The 20,361-nt window shown below is 41.9% G+C and overlaps 1 protein-coding gene across 2 annotated transcripts; it reads left to right on the forward strand.

Annotated features, from left to right (window-relative positions):
• Positions 1–1,758: 1,758 nt before the first annotated feature.
• LOC143282771 (baculoviral IAP repeat-containing protein 7-like) lies at positions 1,759–19,696 on the forward strand. Of its 2 annotated transcripts, none has more exons than XM_076588534.1 (11): positions 1,759–1,882; positions 3,512–3,607; positions 4,266–4,799; positions 5,414–5,595; positions 6,146–6,398; positions 7,122–7,304; positions 8,728–8,922; positions 11,257–11,469; positions 12,178–12,294; positions 15,709–15,759; positions 16,331–19,696. In XM_076588534.1, the coding sequence occupies exons 3-11, from the start codon at positions 4,283–4,285 to the stop codon at positions 16,525–16,527; spliced, it is 1,908 nt and encodes a 635-aa protein (XP_076444649.1). In that variant the 5' UTR covers positions 1,759–1,882; positions 3,512–3,607; positions 4,266–4,282; the 3' UTR covers positions 16,528–19,696. The 2 variants fall into 2 exon arrangements, with proteins under 2 accessions (XP_076444649.1, XP_076444650.1); XM_076588535.1 differs by lacking the exon at positions 1,759–1,882 and adding an exon at positions 1,903–2,012.
• Positions 19,697–20,361: the final 665 nt, after the last annotated feature.

The raw sequence follows: 20,361 nt of genomic DNA on the forward strand, positions 1-20,361 counted from the left end.
CAAAGACCAGTCTGGCTGGGGATTCACTGCGAAACAAAATGGAAAAACAATTTGGGAAGAGAATGCTGCCTACAAAGTCACAACCTCCAGCCTAACGATGGAAGTTGAAGCTGAGACACATGCCCTCCAGTGGCTATCGTCCATCCATACGCCCGGAAACTAACATGCCATGATTCTAACCGACTCAATGAACCTCATACAGAAAATTGAAAACGGAATGGGAAGCCCAGAGTGGCATAAGGCAATGCGCAACTTTCAGATTAAAAAACTCACATGGTCATACTGCCCGGGACATGCAGGTGTTAAGGGAAATGAGCGAGCTGACAGACTTGCTGGTAACGCAACACCAACGAGCGGCCTACATCTAGGAAATTCGGAAATCCTCAGAAAAGTCAAAGAATACCAAAAAGAACAGGTACAAGGCCATCACACCATCGATCGCCTCAAAGAAATAAAAGCAGAGAGAGGGAGCGGCCGCAAGTCTAACATGAAAGGTAGAGCACGATGCTTTGCAAATCAAACAAATATCGGCATCATTTCCAAACCAACATTGCGCAAATTTCTTCAAAACGGAACAGAGTCTCTGTGGGCCTTTCCAAATACAATAGACTGAGCAACACACTAGACGCCACGTTCTTGGCATCAGAGATCTTTTCCCATCCCTCTTGCGGCCAGTCAGTGGCAGCCTCTGTGCGTGTGTGTGTTTGTGTGGATGTGTGGGTCTGTGCTTTTGAGTGCGTTTATGAATGCGCGAGAGTGTAAGTGTACACAAGTGTCAGGAGAGATCTGTGTACGTGTGTGTGTGAGGGGAGGTGGGAGTGCGGGGGGAGGTGGGGTAGAGGATGAGGTATGTGAGTGTATGCATGCCTACACTTTGGGAGCAACAGGATATTGGAACGTATATATATATATATCTTTGTATATTTGTGTGTGGGGCTGGGGGTGGGAGATATGGGCGTATGTGTGTGTGCTTGTACAAGTAAGTGTTCATCTCTGTGAGTGTGTGTTTGTGTGTGTGTGTGTGTGTGTGTGTGCCGTGGAAGCTACGATACGTAGACTAGAAATGAGTGTGTGGAGGAGGGGGGTGGAGGAGGTGCAAGGTAATGTGTGTGTGTGTGTGTGTGTGTGTGTGTGTGTGTTGGAGCTCATGTACGTTTATATGTATTTGACTGTACTTTCGTATCTGTGAAACTGCATGTTTGGTGCATTTCTGTTATGCATGTGTGGGTGTATGTGTGAATGTGTGTCTTCATATTTTACATTTATTCGCTTATTTATCACCATTGTTGTCTTATTTATTTATTTTTTTATTTTTTTATTATTATCATTTTATTAGTATTACTATTATTATTACTACTACATTTTTCTATATTATAAGTATTATTCATTTATTTATTTATTTATGTAAGCTTATCTATTATTTATTCCCCCGTTTTTTTTTGTTTTGTTTTGTTTTTGTTTTTTTTGTGTTTTTTTCTCAAGGCCTGACTAAGCGCGTTGGGTTACGCTGCTGGTCAGGCATCTGCTTTGGCAGATGTGGTGTAGCGTATATGGTTTGTCCGAACGCAGTGACGCCTCCTTGAGCTACTGAAACTGAAACTGAAACTAGTCTCTCTTCATAGGATATACTATCCGTTCCTATAATTTGCTCGGTAAATCTTCTCTGTGTATTTTTCTTTAAGTAAAGAGGTCGATGTTTTCTAATTTAAGGTAGCGGGGCCGTACTACATTTCCATTTTCCAGGTCCGTGACGGCCACGTCAAAATGTGTTGGCTCCAAGTTTGGCAGTAAGGGAGACGAATCTCCTTACATTTATCAAGACGCTAATAGACATGACTGCCTGCCCTTGTTCAAACATGGCTTCCAGGAAGATTCGGATTGGGTAAGCAGAAGTGTTGTGTTGGTATTCCCTCACATGTTTTTTTTTTCCTTCTGACTGAAATATAATCTTTTGCGCGTTACAGGATTCTAGTTTCACCGGTGTAAGACTTCAACCTAATCTGGATATGAAGGTTTGGTCAAATTTCATAGTCTCTACATTTGATGCATGATGATGATCAGTTGATTAATGAATACTACACCAGTACAGTATTGATCTGGTGACTGACACGATGATCGGCCACAGTTGAGTAATATTTTAGAACAGATTAAACACACACACACACACACACACACACACACACACACACACACACACACACACACACACAATCTGGGTGTTCTGTAAATTTGTAAAACTGAAAAAGTAAAAAAAATATTGATGTATGATTACTTTTTTTCCAGATTGCCGACCGACTAGTGGTTGGTCTGTTGGTGGACGTTTAAATATGTTTCAGTGTTTTAATTTAAGTTTTGGTTTAATAGATTTAAAAGAAAATGTGATACAGGCCTGGCAATAACTTTTGAACAGATTTTTGGATTACCTAAAAACCTTGAAAAAAGATGTTATTATAGTATCCGCTTTCTTGAAGTTGAATTTCAAACCAGGGCAATACCATATTCATCAATCAAGGATGGGGCTACCATTTTGAATTAAATGGGTCTTTTCAGAAGAAGATAATACAAGCATCCCCTCACCAAGTGGCGAATCTGATCTGCAAATGGACAATATCACTGTCACTGTCAGCAAAAGAGTCTGCAAGCTTCTTAGAAACATCAACCTTATGAAGCCTCAGGTTCAGATGGCATACTGGCCAAAGTTCTAAAGGAGTGTGCTCAAGAATTAACACCCTTCTTCATTCTTGAATTGTTTATTCAACAAAACATTAACATGATCAAGTGATGGGACAGTACCCAACAACTGGAAGAATGCCAACATGACAGTTGTGTCCAAGAAAGGAGGCGGAATTGCAGCATCACACTATTATCCAGTATCCCTTACCCTTGAATCCTCAAAATTTCCTGGCAAGAGGAGAGTTTTTTTTAAACAAAATTCTCTGGCACTGAATGGCTTGAAAGAAATATAAGTATACTGTTACATATAATATTAAGATATATATTTTTTGACTCGCACTGAAGTCGGAACAAGTGAGAAATGGGGAAATAAGGGCTTACATTTTTTTCATTGATACTGTTGATAGATACAATAATACTTCAACAGAACTGTTTGTTCAATAATTGTTGAACACAAGAATAAGATTCATCTGCCAGCCAAAGTTGCACGTGCACCACCCATTGCGTCTTCCTCAGGACATAGGGTAGACATGGCCATGAAAAGACAATGCTAATAATTATATCTGATTATAACATTTCCATTTAGATAAAATACGCCATTGTCACTAATTGGAATAAATTTTGTTTTGCTTTGTATTTTCACAAACTGTCATTTACAGCACTAAGACTGTGCAGTTGTATACAAAAATGAAACATCTATAAATGTGTAGATGTGATGTCTTATCTCTGTGAGTATGAGTGCACTCATTCAAGTATGTGTGAGTGTGTGTACATGTTTGCTCACACCAATGTCAGTGCACACCTATTTATTCACACATGATGTGAAAATCTGTCCCAGGACTGCAGACAACTTGATCACAGAATGACAGCCAGCAAGGATGTGGCAGCCTCTGTGTGATTCCATTTCATTCTGAGCAGCACATAGATGCCACTGGTAAATTATTGATTTCCTTCTCTTCCTTGACTATGGTTACATATATATCTGTATGTTCATGGATAGGAATGATCACACAGACAGATAAGTAAATATTTGCACTCTTCACTAACTCACCCTGCATCAGAAGCGCTCCCTGGTCTTTCTGTTTGTGACCTATTACCTCCACCCCGCCTTTCATACCGTCACCATTTCAATATCATCAGTTGATCTGTCAGCCATTCTAAGCACATTGTTTTTACCAACACCATACCCTTCTTAATTTCCCCCAAATGATCAGAATCTCCACCAAAGTGGAGGTGGTTGTAATACAGAAAAAGGAGAGAAAGTGGAAATGGAAAAAAAAAAAAGTAGTCTCTGATTCGTCTGAGCGTTTTATTTTATATATGTTTATTTATAACCTTTCAATTACTTTGGTTGATTGTAAAGAGCTTGTAATGCAGTGTTGAAAATAAAGTCATTTAACTATGTTATTAGAGATTGTTCACCATTAGTCATTTATGAGGAATCATATAAGTATATGTGTTTAATTTACCAAAAATACCTAACACTCCCTGTTAGTATTAGTCTGTTACACACTTTGTTTACATAACATACAGCTTCCCATTTGATAATATATTTTTTTTAACATACAATGTTTTACAAATGTGCCTTGCAGAGGAACACAATGAAAACATGACAGAGGTGGCTATGACTGGCACTGCAAACTTAGAAGCCTTTGAAGCAATGCCGCTGGTGGCTGTGGGGAGACGGATGTACAATGAGGAATATGTGCGGCTGGCATCGTACAACTCCATGAACCCTCTGGAGGGGTGTCACCCTGTGCTGATGGCCCGGGCAGGACTGTACTACACAGGCCCAGATGACGCCATCCAGTGCTTCTCCTGCTCCACCATCCTCACCAACTGGCGCTCGCAGGGGATTGACCCCGTCAAGCTTCACCGGCAAACGGCGCCTGAGTGCAACCACATCCGAGGAGAGGACGGCACTAATGCCGCCATCACACCGCCTGACGCAACCGCTACAGCCAGGATCAAAGACCTCTTGCGGCAGCGTTGTGCAGAGTTGGATCAAAACCCCACACAGGTGTACTATGACATTTGTAGATCGTTCACTGAAATCGGGGGTGTGAGTCGAGGAGAGATGTTTGGAAACGGCCCAGGTGTGGAGTCAAGCGGACCAGCTGCTCTTGGTAAGTGTGGGTGCTGCTGCAGTGTTGTTTAACCTGTTTTGTGTCAGGGGCACAGTTAATGAATATTTGTGCAGTTTATATAGACACATTTGGGTATTAAAAACTGTTATCAGTGAATAAGTGTGCAGTTTTCATAGCTGTCAAATTTGGGTATTGTCATTGAAAATAAGTGCAGTTTACAAAGCAGTCAAATGTGTGCATTAACAATGAATATAACTGTGCATTTAACAAAGCAGTAAAGTTTAGGTATTGTCAAAGAATATGTGTGCAGTTTACATAGCAGTCAAATTTGGGTATTATTAATGAATAGTGTGTGTGTGTGTGTGTGTGTGTGTGTGTGCGTGCGTGCGTGTGTGTGCTCATACAATGTATGTGTCTTGCTCTTTGAGACTCTGAAACTCATAACCATACTCCAGATTTCTTGTTACTTAAAGGCAGCAAAAGTTTGTATACCTGTATGTGTTTGTAAGAGTGTTTGCTTGCATGTGTGCACATGCTTGCTTGTGTGTGTGCTTGTGTTTACAATGTAGTATAGATCTTCAAAAGTGTGTATAGCACAGACTGTCTTACAAGGTCATATTTAAAAAAAAATGTAAATGAGATATTATTTTTAGGTCCAGTCGCTGCTCAAGCAGGTTTGGGGAGTGGGGGCAGTGCCTTGGTGGAGGTAACAGTGAGTGACAATGCGGCTGACAGATCTCGTCTGAACAACAGTCCTGGCATTGACTTTGAGCTTTGCAAGGCATCTGTCACAGAGAGACTCAAAACCTTTGAGCACTGGCCAACAATTGCACAGGTGAGAAGAAAATGTTTTAACAGATGTATGTGTTTTGTCATGTGTTCTTTTTCCTTTTGATAATAATAGCAATGTAGATATTTGCTGTAATTAATCAAGAATATTGATTAGATTATATCACTAATCAGGGATAACAATGATCATCTTCAATCAGAGCCATCGGTATAAGAATTAGACGAAGGCCATGCAAAGTCCAAAACCTTCACTGATGAGAATGCACCAACAAAACACCCAGCCAACAATCAGTCTCTCAACAACAGTCTGTCCCTGAGACGTGGTCCTGAAAAGTATCATCATGTGTAAGCCAGATTAAACCGGCTACCCGACAGGTGCGATGTTCAAATGCTTCGAGCACTGGATTCTTGTCGGAGTTTCCCCGAGTTTGACCTCCACTTTCGGCACAGCTGGTTTGTTAAGGATGTAGATTTTACAGATATTCCAGCTCAGCATATACAAGGAAACATGGGAGTTGCTGACCACGAACGCAGAAGAAGAAGAAGAAGGAAACCTGCCACTCAGACAGGCTGTTATTGCACTGAATGTATTGCAGGTGCACCCACTTCATTTAGCGGAGGCTGGCTTCGTCTACACGGGGACCCAGGACCGGGTGCAGTGCGTGCACTGTGAAGGGTCGCTGAGAAACTGGCAGAGCGGAGACGTCCCATCAGAGGAGCATGCCCGCCACTTCCCTACTTGCCCCATGATCCGCAGCGGTCAGCCCAGTGCACCAGCAGCCATGATTGTCGGGTCAAACATTCCTTTTGGCAGTGAGCGCAGCCGTAACACACCACCACCAATTGCAGGTAAGATCAAAGGAGGTGTTGTTTCATTTGTGCATGAATGAATGAATATGCGCGTTTTCACTTTTTAGTACTCTATGTTGTTTCTGATTGTTTCAGTTGATGTTGGGTTTTTGTGTGGTGTATTTGTGTGTGCTTGCTTTTATTATTTATAATGACATCCACTGCATTAGTTAAGCTTGACTTTGTTCTTTGAAATTTTTGTTTTTATCCATTTCCGATGTTGCTATGAATAAACAAACAGAAAACAAACAACAAACAAAAAACATGAAGGAAAAAATAGCAGTGCTGATTTTCTGTTCCACTTATGCCTCTTTCTTTTCCCCTTGTTGATGTTGCTTTTGATTAAAAAGGCCAATTAATCATTATTCATTGAAAAAAAAGAGAGAGACTTTAAGTCTTTCTTTCTTTCATCTCTCCTTTTCCCCAGGTGTCTACAATCGCCAGTATGTGTGACAGGGAATTAAACAAAATTCCTCCCTCTTCCCAGGTGCTCACACACAGACACTTGGACACACACTCGCACACACGTAACACACATGCACGCTTACACGCGCAGGTACACATGCACACACGCACATGCACACCAAATATCACAAACAGGCATTCACACAGTCATTTTGCTTTTATTCACTTGCCATTAAGGCCCGTAGAATGAAACCCTTCACACCTGATCACCATCATCCATACACTGTGTCGTGATTAATTTCACTTGATTGCGTTCAGGAGCAGGAACTTCGGAGGCGACCCCACCAGTTCCTCGCCGGGACTTGCTGGGCATTGTGACTGATCGGCCCAAGCATCCCAGTATGGCCATTGAGGCATCAAGAATTGGTTCCTTTACCAGCTGGCCCACCGGCAAGTGTCAGACTCCCCAGCAGCTGGCTAAAGCTGGATTTTTTTACGCAGGTGAGGACTGAATAGGAGGATTATGATTATTATATTATCGTTATTGTAAATATCATTGTCAGTACTAAATTAGTAAATAGCACCTATCCTCAGTCAGACCAAGCCATAAGTGCTTTACAGACACCGAGTCATTTGCACAGCAGGCTGCTTACCTGGGTATAGTCTACTGACAGCTGCCTTTATGTGCTTGCCATTCATTTCCCCAGTTATTCGGTCAGTCATATGCACATGCACATACTTACATGAGGGTGGATTTGACTAAAAAATTTTACCATGGACAACTGTTTTGTTGCTGTGGGTGCTTTTACATGCGCTTAGTGCATGCTACACACAAGACTTCGCTTTATCGTCTCATCCAAATAACTTAATCCAGACCACCACTCTAGGTCACATGGAGTGGGAGAAAATTCTGGTGACTGTTGGGTTCAATCCTCAGCCCTCTAGATTTTTTCATTTATTAATTAGACACGTTACCACTAGGCCACCACTCCAGGCTCCTTGAGTGAGGCCGTGTTGTGGGCAAGGAGAAACTCATTGGAAACAGGCATACATTCCTAAGCACACTCATGGATTTGCAAACAGTAACACATACACATGCATGCAAACTTACATGTAATTTGAAGGATACACATCACACGTTTGCGCACATGCTCACACATATACAGAGATCTGTTTGAGTTACAAAAAACAGACTCAACCACACACACACACACACACACACACACACTGCTCCTTAAAAGCTTTCGGGTCATTTTATAAAGCATTTTAAAGATGAAAGAATGAAGTTTTCAGTGGTGGATTTGACTGGAAGATTTATTTTGTCTGGAAGCACAGTAGAGCGTCACGAAAAATAGGTTAAAAAAAATTTTTGAGCCACCTTTTTTTAGAAACTTAGCCCACGTAAAGTACAGAATGTGATCTTTTATTTAGATAATTCTCTTAAGTCGATTGGTTGTAAGGAGCAATGTCCATAACCTATTTTTGTCACCAACCCTCTCGGACCAGAAGCAGATGTCGATAAACTTGTTTACTGTGCTGCGTTTTGAAGAGCGAAGGATACTCCACCTCGGGCTGTCAGTTTCACTCACACTGTCTTGCAAACAAAAAAAGAAACACTAACAGGAAAGAACAAGGGTGGTTTTATTTTCTGATATATCTTTAAGCTCGATGTATGCAGTATCGCGCTTGCTAGGGCGAAGTTAAAAATTTTAAAAATACGATCTGTCAGCCATAGTTACACAGCATTAAATAGTGGCCGGACCTACCTTAGGAAAGACATGTATCAGTCTGCAGAGCCTCTCCTGTTGATAATCTTTATGACGGGTATTAATTTGACAGACCCATGTACTGGTATCAGCACCCGATCATCATCGGAGCTGACCCACTTTAATGTATCTTTCTTTTCTTTCTGACCGACAATCAGGGTTCAACGACAGCGTGAAGTGTTTCTTCTGCGATGGGGGACTGAGGAACTGGGAGAGGGACGACGACCCCTGGCACGAGCACGCCCGCTGGTTTCCTCGCTGCAAGTATGTGCGGCAGGTGAAAGGGGACCAGTTTGTGGAGCAGGTGCTGGCTGAGGAGAACGGCCGGGTGCAGCAGACAGCAACATACGAAGGTTTGTTGCGGACAGGCTGCTGACTGACTTTCTGTCTCTGAATGGCGTTGTAGTAACAGGGTATCTCAAGAGAGCAAGATGGGGAAAAGGGTGGAAGAACAACAGAAAGAGAGGGGGGGGGGGGGGGGGGGGGGAAGAAAAAGCAAACATTTTCCTCTACACATCTTTATTTTGTGTTTTATGTTATTCTTTTAAAAGCAAGGGTTTTCTTCAGTTCTTGACTGTTCTCTTCTTTTTTTTTTTCTTTTTTTTTAAGGTTTATCCATCAGTGTTTATTCCACATTTAATGTTTCTGTGTGAGTGGATGCATACATGCAAGTTCTGTGCATCCTTTTAAGAATATGTGCCTGCAGAGCTATACGTATATCAAACATGAAGCGGGAACAATAATTTCATTTGCAATTTGTTATGAAATGGACAGAGCTGTCAATGAATCTGAATGGGACGGTTCATGTCTACATTAAGACCATTTTGTTCAAGCTGTAGACTGCACAAGGCCTGAATTAAGGATGCTCTTGTTTAAAACATGGTCTGCTGATGTTGAAAGTTTGGGAGATTCTAACATGTTAACTCACTCAGTACGGCCAGTCCTCTCCTCTCCTCTACACAGACCCCTCGGATGTCCAGTGTGTGTCTCAATGACCCAACCTTTAGCTTCCGTCGTCAGAATTGTGGTATTCTTTGTCAACGTTCACCCCTTCAGTGTAAGAGCCTTCCGCTAGCAATATTTTGACGATGGTAACTGGGGTGAAACGCTGTTAACGTCGTCTCTTTCGCCGTTCGTATGGAGAGAGTTAACCCATGATGAGTGAGAACTGATCAGATCTCTTTTTTTTTCTTCAATTTTTGCTTAAGGAAGGACTTCCACATTTCCCTCAGATGACTGGCATGAGTGGAATGGTTAGTGTGTTGGTCTTTCAGTCTGAGAGTCATGAATTTGATTCCAGTTTTGGTGCCTGATGGGTTCAGGGTCAGTCAGTGTTTGTGATCTCCCAGGTAACATCTGTACAGACCTGCTAGTGCCTTAATCCCTAGTCATGAGTGTATACACATGCAGAAGATAAAATACACATTTTTGAAAGATTCAGTAATATGTGTCATTGTTCACGGAATAGAAATGTGAACATGCCAGCATGCACACACCCAAAAATGGAGAAAGAGTGCCTTAATCATGGTAAAAATATTATGTACATAAAAGTTCATTTGTACATGTGATGAGTGAACGTGAGAAGTTGCAGCCCATGAATGCAGATAGAGAAGACAGAGATAAGAGTGTTCACATTTAAAGATTTGTAGATTTCTTGGAAAATTAAACCAGTTTCAGACTGTTATCTGGAGGTCATGGACATGGACAGTAGAGTCTTGTTTATTCGCAGCCTGACATTTAAACACATCTTGCCCATGGCTCATTTTCCTGTGCAGGTTTTTCTGGGAAAAAAAAGGAAACCAAAAATAAAGGAACAGTTTGTGTTAACCCTGTGATTAAAAGGAAAATCACAAGGGTCTTTTAGTGCTTGATGACAAAAGCACACACACACAAAAAAACAACAACAAACCAACAACTGAATGACAAATAAATGTTTTGGTAATATCACTGTATGCTGTTACCACATAACATTGTCCACCATTAAATCAGCTCTAGAAAATAAGAAATGACCACTCAAACGTGTTTCCAATATTCAGTCAGCCACCTTTTTCTCAGCAGCCCTCTTCCAGCAGAGGCAGTATGACAGTGGATCACTGGATGACTGAAAATTGGAAATATAGCTTTTGTTGACCTAGCAGACTGAAATGGGACCTGCTTCAGAGCAGGTACGTGAATTTTACAAAGGCCTTGGGCGTGGAGCCTCATGGACAGACTGTTAACACTGGCAGTTGTCAAAGACATCATCCTAAGTGAATGGCATCAACAACCAGTTATTTGTGAAACAGCTTGGTATGGTCAGTTTGAGAACAGAATCTTTTTCAAGGTTTGTGTGTATGACAGTTGCTTGGATTTGTAGTAGTAGTAGTAGTATCTTTTTTTTTCATATTTGAATATTCATTTACTTCTCTCTTTTTTTTCTCAAGGCCTGACTAAGCGCGTTGGTTTCGCTGTTGGTCAGGCATCTGCTTGGCAGATGTGGTGCAGTGTATATGGATTTGTCCAAACGCAGCGACACCTCCTTGAGCTACTGATGCTGATACTGATACTGCTTGGATTCGTATTTACTTGGGGTTTTTTTAATGACTCTTTTTCAGAACAGGTAATATTAACCACTGTTTTTTCTGTCTGTATAACCTGTTGGTCTCTCAGTGTGAGTCATGGCTGCGGGTATGTTTGTTTCCAAGCAGAAAGGGGGAGTGAGACGAGCGCGGTGGGGGACGGGGAAAGGAGGCGGAGCCGCAGCGGCAGTGCAGGCAGGGAGGGCAGGGAGAGACTGCCCCTTGTGGAGGCGCGGGAGGTCATGGCTCGCATGGACACGCCTGTGGTGCGTGCCGTCCTCAACATGGACATCCCCCAGGACCTGGTGCGCCGAGCCATCGAGCACAGGCTGAGAAACACAGGTTTGTGTCGCCTGCTTTATGTCTCTGGTCCCTGTGTTCTCGTCCAGCCGTTCATGGCCCCGTTCTGTGTCTAAAAAAATGGGTCATTAGCACTCAGTGCATTTTATATTTTCGAATACCCCTGAAAACGGAGTATGGCTGCCTGCACGGCAGGGTAAAAATGGTCATACACATAAAAGCCCACTTGTGTTCATATGAGTGAATGTGGGAGTTGCAGCCCACGAACGAAAAAGACGAAGAAGAAGAAATTTTTTAATCAATAGATCCCCTACAGAGAGACATTTAGAAAATACCCTTTCATTAGTGTTGCAACAGACTAATAAATTCATTGCCTGACAAGTTAACAATGTGCATACATTCTATATTTATTTGATCTTCACTATGCATCACAGCTGAGAAGCCCTGGCATGTTTTGGGGTTTAAAAGCACCGCTTTTCATAATGGCAATGAAAAAAAGTTTTAGGGATATATGTCTGGAATTTATGAATATGACTTTACTTGTGCCTGTTATTCTCTGATAGGTTATTTTCTGTTTGGATATTGGTACTGACAGTTTTGTGTTGTTTTGTTTTATTTTATTTTATTTTTTATCAGAGTTAGGTCTGTTTTTTTGGGTGTTTTTTTTTATAAGGATATTTCCTTCCCTGATTATGACCCTGTGTGGCAAACAAAAAAGTAAAGTAAGTGTTGTGTGTGTGTGTGTGACAGGTGATGATTTTCCCAACATGGAGGCTCTGCTGGAGACCGTGTTTGAGCTGTCAGCCAGCCACCAGAGCAGTGCCACCAGACACGCAGGGTCAGGGGAACCCTCCCCCATCAACACAGGTACTGCCACACACTCTGTCCTCCCTTTCATTCGGATGAGACGATAAACCAAGGTCCCGTGTGCAGCATGCACTCAGTGCTCGTAAAAGAACCCACGGCAACAAAAGGGTTGTTCGTGGCAAAATTCTGTATAAAAATCCACTTCGATAGGGAAAACAAATAAAACTGTACGCAAGAAACCACCTCTATAGGGAAAACAAATAAAACTGCACACAGGAAAAAATACAAAAAAAACTGTGTGGCACTGTTGTGTAGCGACGTGCTCTCCCTGGGGATAGCAGCCTGGATTTCACAATCTGTTGTGATAAAAAGAAATACAAAATACAAAATTTGCTGGCTTCTTTGTGTGTGTGTCTTTGAAATGCTAAAAAAATGGGTGAGGGGGTATTTTGTGCGTGTGTGTTTGTGTGAGTTTGGAGTTGATTAAAAAACAACAACCACAAATAGAGTTACATGGATATCTGATATCTCCTCCAAGGAAGTAATGTGTTCGTTCTGATTTGTTTGTAGTCAGCAGGTTTATTCAGAACAGTTGCAGACTGATTTTACTGAAAATTATGTGGAGTGTTGGCTAAAGGCTAAGGACCAGCCCACTAGAGTTTGGCGTGATCTGGATTGGTATTCAGATCGGGGGGGTGGAGGGTTTTTTTTTAACAGGATTTTTCACTTTTGGGAGATTGGGGTAATAAGTTAATGTGGTAATCTGGAGAAGTCTTTGTCAGGTTTCCATGAACCTTTATGGAATGGTTTGTCATGGGGTGAGGATGGATAAGAAAGGTTTTGGTGATGATCCTGTGGAGGGGGGTATGCATTCTGTAGAGTGCCTTATAGTTTCTGACTGATTTGTTTCTTTCTGAAGTAATGAAAATTTGGATGACTTTTCTTTTATAGTCTTTTTTTTTTTAAGTTGAACAAAGCCACTGGGATGTTACTGCAGATGACTGGTAAATTCAGGGTTTTGTCCCAATTAGACATGGGGTGTGACAGACTAATGAACTGACATTTATCAGAGACATCATCCATATTATGTGGCATCATGAAGAAAGTTGTAAATGAAATAGTTTGAAGTGATCGGTTCAAGAACAGAATCTTTTTCAAGCCTACTCTCTTTATACAGGACTAATGTTAAACCAGGATTGCTGACAAAGTAATAAAGAAAGCCCACAAAATAACGGTGTATATATATATCCTCTTTGTGGACATACATTTGATATAACCTGATATACCATTAAGATTGTATAAGCCTTTTATGTTTGGCAGTCAAGGAGTTAAACTGTTATTTCAAAAGTTCTGTACTTAGAATTGATGCTGCAGTGTGATAGTATAATGCCTGTGCCGTTGATACTGTTCATCAAGCCACTCAGTGTCCCAGTGATTTGTGTGTTAAATGTGAAGGCTGTGACAGTATAATGCCTGTGCTGTTGGTACTGTTCATCAAGCCACTCAGTGTCCCAGTAAGGTGTGTGTGTGTTACATGTGAAGGCTGTGACAGTATAATGCCTGTGCTGTTGGTACTGTTCATCAAGCCACTCAGTGTCCCAGTGATCTGTGTGTTACATGTGAAGGCTGTGACAGTATAATGCCTGCGCTGTTGGTACTGTTCAACAAGCCACTCAGTGTCCCAGTAAGGTGTGTGTCTGTTACATGTGAAGGCTGTGACAGTATAATGCCTGCACTGTTGGTACTGTTCAACAAGCCACTCAGTGTCCCAGTAAGGTGTGTGTCTGTTACATGTGAAGGCTGTGACAGTATAATGCCTGCACTGTTTGTACTGTTCAACAAGCCACTCAGTGTCCCAGTAAGGTGTGTGTCTGTTACATGTGAAGGCTGTGACGGTATAACGCCTGCGCTGTTGGTACTGTTCAACAAGCCACTCAGTGTCCCAGTAAGGTGTGTGTCTGTTACATGTGAAGGCTGTGACGGTATAACGCCTGCGCTGTTGGTACTGTTCAACAAGCCACTCAGTGTCCCAGTAAGGTGTGTGTCTGTTACATGTGAAGGCTGTGACGGTATAGTGCCTGTGCTGTCTCAAGGCCTGACTAAGCGCGTTGGGTTACGCTGCTGGTCAGGCATCTGCTTGGCAGATGTGGTGTAGCATATATGGATTTGTCTGAACGCAGTGATGCCTCCTTGAGCTACTGAAACTGAAACTGTTGATGCTGATCAACAAGCCACTCAGTGTCCCAGTGATGTGTGTGTTACATGTGAAGGCTGTGACAGTATAATGCCTGCACTGTTGGTACTGTTCAACAAGCCACTCAGTGTCCCAGTGATTTGTGTGTTAAATGTGAAGGCTGTGACAGTATAATGCCTGCGCTGTTGGTACTGTTCAACAAGCCACTCAGTGTCCCAGTAAGGTGTGTGTCTGTTACATGTGAAGGCTGTGACAGTATAATGCCTGTGCTGTTGGTACTGTTCAACAAGCCACTCAGTGTCCCAGTAAGGTGTGTGTCTGTTACATGTGAAGGCTGTGACAGTATAATGCCTGCACTGTTGGTACTGTTCAACAAGCCACTCAGTGTCCCAGTAAGGTGTGTGTCTGTTACATGTGAAGGCTGTGACGGTATAACGCCTGTGCTGTTGGTACTGTTCAACAAGCCACTCAGTGTCCCAGTAAGGTGTGTGTCTGTTACATGTGAAGGCTGTGACAGTATAATGCCTGCACTGTTGGTACTGTTCAACAAGCCACTCAGTGTCCCAGTGATCTGTGTGTTACATGTGAAGGCTGTGACAGTATAATGCCTGCACTGTTGGTACTGTTCAACAAGCCACTCAGTGTCCCAGTAAGGTGTGTGTCTGTTACATGTGAAGGCTGTGACGGTATAACGCCTGTGCTGTTGGTACTGTTCAACAAGCCACTCAGTGTCCCAGTAAGGTGTGTGTCTGTTACATGTGAAGGCTGTGACAGTATAATGCCTGTGCTGTTGGTACTGTTCAACAAGCCACTCAGTGTCCCAGTAAGGTGTGTGTCTGTTACATGTGAAGGCTGTGACGGTATAACGCCTGTGCTGTTGGTACTGTTCAACAAGCCACTCAGTGTCCCAGTAAGGTGTGTGTCTGTTACATGTGAAGGCTGTGACAGTATAATGCCTGTGCTGTTGGTACTGTTCAACAAGCCACTCAGTGTCCCAGTAAGGTGTGTGTCTGTTACATGTGAAGACTGTGACAGTATAATGCCTGTGCTGTTGGTACTGTTCAACAAGCCACTCAATGTCCCAGTAAGGTGTGTGTCTGTTACATGTGAAGGCTGTGACAGTATAACGTCTGTGCTGTTGGTACTGTTCAACAAGCCACTCAATGTCCCAGTAAGGTGTGTGTCTGTTACATGTGAAGGCTGTGACGGTATAACGCCTGTGCTGTTGGTACTGTTCAACAAGCCACTCAGTGTCCCAGTAAGGTGTGTGTCTGTTACAGGCTCTCCAGTCAGACGACCAACATCAGGAGAACCTCCTCATGTAACGGAAGGTGAGCTGATTGCATTTTTCATTGCATATACCTGAACGATTCAGAACTTTGGAAGTGTGCATGCAAGAAAAAGATGGTTTGTGTGTGTGTGTATGCGTGCGTGCGAGCACATGCACCCTGCATTCAAGGACAAGGTGTGTCCATCAAGATCCCTTTGCTCAGTAGGAATAGATCATTTCAACATTTGTGTCATTAGCGGCTCTCTTCAGACTTGAATGGTTATGCATGAATGAGTCTCATGTGACACTGGAATCAGTTGAGAATTTGAATTTACCTTCATCCCAGTCCACACCCTTGCCCACCTCACCCCCTTCCCTCCAGTACCTGTCCCTTTGTCTCCTGTCCAGAAAAAGAGAACTATTTCTTCACCTGTTTGTGAACAGATCAGTGGTGGATTTGGTTGACACAGTCTTGGACAAGACAAAGTAGGAATAAGTTACTCAGGAAGGAAGTGATTTATATGGACTTTAACATCTCAGCATTCTTTCTGGAAATCAGAAAGGTAGATATGAAGCTGTAAAATGGGAGTGCTGAGCTTGGCTAAACAAATGCATAATGTGACGATTTGCAGCCCCCCGCTCCCTGATTGAAGAGAACCGACAGCTGAAGGAGCAGCGGACGTGCAAGATCTGCATGGACGAAGAGGTGTGCGTGGTGTTCGTGCCCTGTGGTCACCTGGTGTGCTGCGCGACGTGTGCCCCGCCCCTGAGCAAGTGCCCCATCTGCCGCTCCACCATCAGAGGCACTGTTCGCACCTACATGTCCTGAGATCTTCGGCTGGGACCCCTCTCTCTGCTGCGTTTCCTCACTGCTCACTTGTAGTGATTTTGATCAGAGCTGAATCGGTCAACTGTTTCTGTGCATTATCAGGGCCGAGGCAGTTTTATGAGTGATCGTGTTGGGCTTGCAGTACCTTTGGTGAAACTGTAACACCAACCGGTAGTATATTCGCACTTCATTTCGAATAAGTGGTGTTTGATAGTAATTGAAACTTGAGTGATTTTTGGCACCCTGCAACTGTTGTTTTCAGCTGCTTCTACGTGTGCTTGTTGGGTGGAGTGTTGTCCTCCATTATTATGTTGTCCTTGTATCTGGGCTCTGCGAGTGATGGTCTACTGTCAGAAGGGCACTTCCAGAAACGCATGTTGTGTGGCGTTGTCGTCTTTCTTCACAACAACTACACCTGTTGCATTTGCTTTGGTCATCAGTGCTTCTACAATGTTGTCCCATAAAGATGTTTGCTGTGGATCCCTCACCTGAGGTCATGAACCATGGCCTGTTGGAAACTTTCAGACCCTGTGTTTCATGCTTCAGTGGGCAGTGCCAGCATGTCTGAGTTATAAAAATAGAAGGAAGAGGAGTTGGGTTTCCTGGTTTTGTTAGCCATAGCATTTGGATACAATTTACACAAAGCAGATGTGTTAACCCACTTTATTTTAAGAGTATTAGCAGAATTTTTAGTTTGTATGAAAAAATCCAGTGTGAGCAAAAATTTGGGAATCTTATCAGCAACAGTGTTGGTTGTACAACTTGAAAAAAACTTAACATTAGTGGACAAGATAATTATTTGATTTTAAAAAATTGAAAAGTACAGAAACCACGTATTTCTCACCTCCCCCATGTAAGTAAGTTTCAAGTTTATGTATTTTCATGTGACAGGCTTATATTTATTCCACCAGTTCACAACAGTTGAGGTTTTTTTGTGTTGTTTTTTCCTCTTTTTTTATTTATTTTTATTCATTAGAACTGGAACTGCAAAGAGATTACAAATAAGGGGCTATGGTCACATGTCAGGTGTGAGTTGGTGTGAGAGCAACGCATATTGCAGGATTCATTTTACTACAGCTTGGATTTAGGGCTAATTTGTTTTCATAGTTATCATTTTCCTGAATGATTGATCATGCTGACCTTGACCAAGGTTCATGATCACAAGATCAAGAAAAAGAAGAACCATTCATTTGACTTCAGCTTTCAAGGAAACTTGACAGATGACTGAGACAGAGACATCTTAAACAGCACTCAAAGCTCAGACCTTTCCAAGTCAGAGTGAACCTGACTGAAGGCTTTTAGATCAGGGTGCGGAAACTGGTCTGCCGCCTGGCTAGATTGTCATCACAGCTTCATGGCCTTTTTTTCTTCTTTGGTTTTTTTATTTTTATAATTATTATTATTTTTTTTTTAATATCTTGTTTTACTCCTAACAGAATGGCTCCAAAGCTTGTGAGTTGCTGAATCTCCCTGTTTTCAGTTTTCTGCTCACTGCAGAGCTTCACTGGTTAATGTGTGCATTGTGATATGAATTTTCAAATTAATTGTTTGGTTGATAACTGGAGTTGTTTGGGTTTTTTTTTTTAAGTAAGTTTGTGATCTGAAGACAGCTTTTGTCTCACATCAATGGCAATCATTATCACATGTTGTTGGAATCTTATTTAGTCGCTGAGTTCATCAAAGATAACTGGAGGTATTTTGAGGACAACGGTGGGATGAACTCTTGATGACCTCTTCTGTTGAGCAGCACTCATTAGTTTGCTTATCCTGCCAATTTGTGGAATGTGGTTATTCTGCCATTTCAGAGATCCTAGATATCCAGACATTTTGGGGAGTCTGGTTATTTTGCCATGTTTGGGAGTATGGTTATTCTGTCATTTTAATAGTCTGGTCATTCTGATATTTTGGGGAGTATGGATGTTCTGTCGTTTTAATAGTCTGGTCATTCTGATATTTTGGGGAGTATGGTTATTCTGTCATTTTAATAGTCTGGTTATTCTGATATTTTCACTTGGGGAGTATGGGTATTCTGTAGTTTTAATAGTCTGGTCATTCTGATATTTTGGGGAGTATGGATATTCTGCCTCTTTGGGGATTCTACAAATTCTAACAGTTAGGAGAGTCTGGTTATTCTGACAGTTTTTGGGGAATTCATATTTTCTGACAAATAGGGGAGTCTAGTCATTCTGACACTAGTTTGGGGAACTGGTTTATCCTGACAAATTTGGGGCGTCTGGTTTATTTGGGGAGTCTAGTTTATTGTGACAAATTTGGGGAGTCTAGTTTATTGTGACAAATTTGAGGAGTCTGGTTTATTGTGACAAATTTGGGGAGTCTGGTTTATTTGGGGAGTCTGGTTTATTGTGACAAATTTGAGGAGTCTGGTTTATTTTGACAAATTTGGGGAGTTTTGTCAGGGAGAGAGAAAGAGAACATACATACCTGTTATCAAGAATACAGCTCACCTGGCGCCAAGGCAACAGTCTTTGAAGCCATTCACAAAATTGAGTGATATAATCATATTTCTCGACACACTCTTGAAGATTTGTCAGCAAACGTTGACTGTTGATCTTGCAGATCTTACTGTGAGGGAACAAAGCTGTTGTGGTGCTCCATTTACTTGCTTGTGAATTATGATATATTGTGAAACTTTTGTTCCACCAACAAAGAGTAGTTTCATGCTTCTGTGAGAAGAGGTGTGCTGCATCAGTTGTAGCTGTACCAGTGTGTTGGATAACAATACTTCATTTTCTTCACCTAACCTTGTTGGGTAAGTTTTTGCAGTGTCTGTTGGATTTTTTTTTCTGTGAAGTTTGTCTCTTTCGTCTTATTCTTTGGTGAACTTTTTTTTTTCTTTTTTTTTTTTTTTGATATACCTAATTCTTTCCCCTTGTGACTTCATTGTGTGTGTTTGTGTTGTAATTGTAGCTGTCATACTGCTACTTATAGTTTCGTTTACCGTCTTTTTACATATATTTTGTGATTTAGACAAGGGTGTGTGTGTGTCAGCATGCATGTGTGTTTGAGTCCATCGTGTATGTAATTTTCTCTTCTGTGTGTAGATAGTGTCTGTCTTCAGTGTAGATCTGTGTGTGGTTTTGTGTGTTCGTGCTCTGAGTACACTCATGTGTTTGTCTTCTCTATATACTTAAATATATTTGTGTCTAATCTATGTGTGTGTTTGTGAGTGTGTGGGTATGTATGTGTGTTGTTTTTTTCTCTGTGTGTGACAAACTTAAGAAGAATTAAGTTATTAAACAACAAATCTGTTCACTCGTATATACACAAGTGGGCTTTTGTGTGTATGACCGTTTTTACCTCTGTCATGTAGGCAGCCATACTCCGTTTTCGAGGGTAGGGTGCATGCTGGGTATGTTCTTGTTTCCATAACCCACCAAACGCTGACATGGATTACAGGATCTTCAACATGCATATTTTATCTTCTGCTTGCGTATAACATACACACGAAGGGGGGTTCAGACACAAGTATGTCTGCAAATATATTGACCTGGGAGATCAGAAAAATCTCCACCCTTTACCCACCAGGTGGCATTACCGAGATTCAAACCCAGGACCCTCAGATTAAAAGTCCAACACTTTAACCATTCGGCTAATGCGCCCGTTATGACTGTACTATGTGAAGAGTATAGGACAAAGACGCAGTATTCAAAGCAAACCTTATCACTGGGAGAGTTAAGGACTTCTCTACCCAGCATGCAAAGACTGTTCAAAACAAACCTTATCACTAAGAGAGAGTTAAGGACTTCTCTACCCGGCATGCAAAGACTGTTCAAAGCAAACCTTATCACTTAAGAGAGAGTTAAGGACTTCTCT

Source organism: Babylonia areolata, chromosome 6 (genome assembly GCF_041734735.1).
Source record: "Babylonia areolata isolate BAREFJ2019XMU chromosome 6, ASM4173473v1, whole genome shotgun sequence".
In the NCBI taxonomy this organism is placed as follows: Eukaryota; Metazoa; Mollusca; class Gastropoda; order Neogastropoda; family Buccinidae; genus Babylonia; species Babylonia areolata.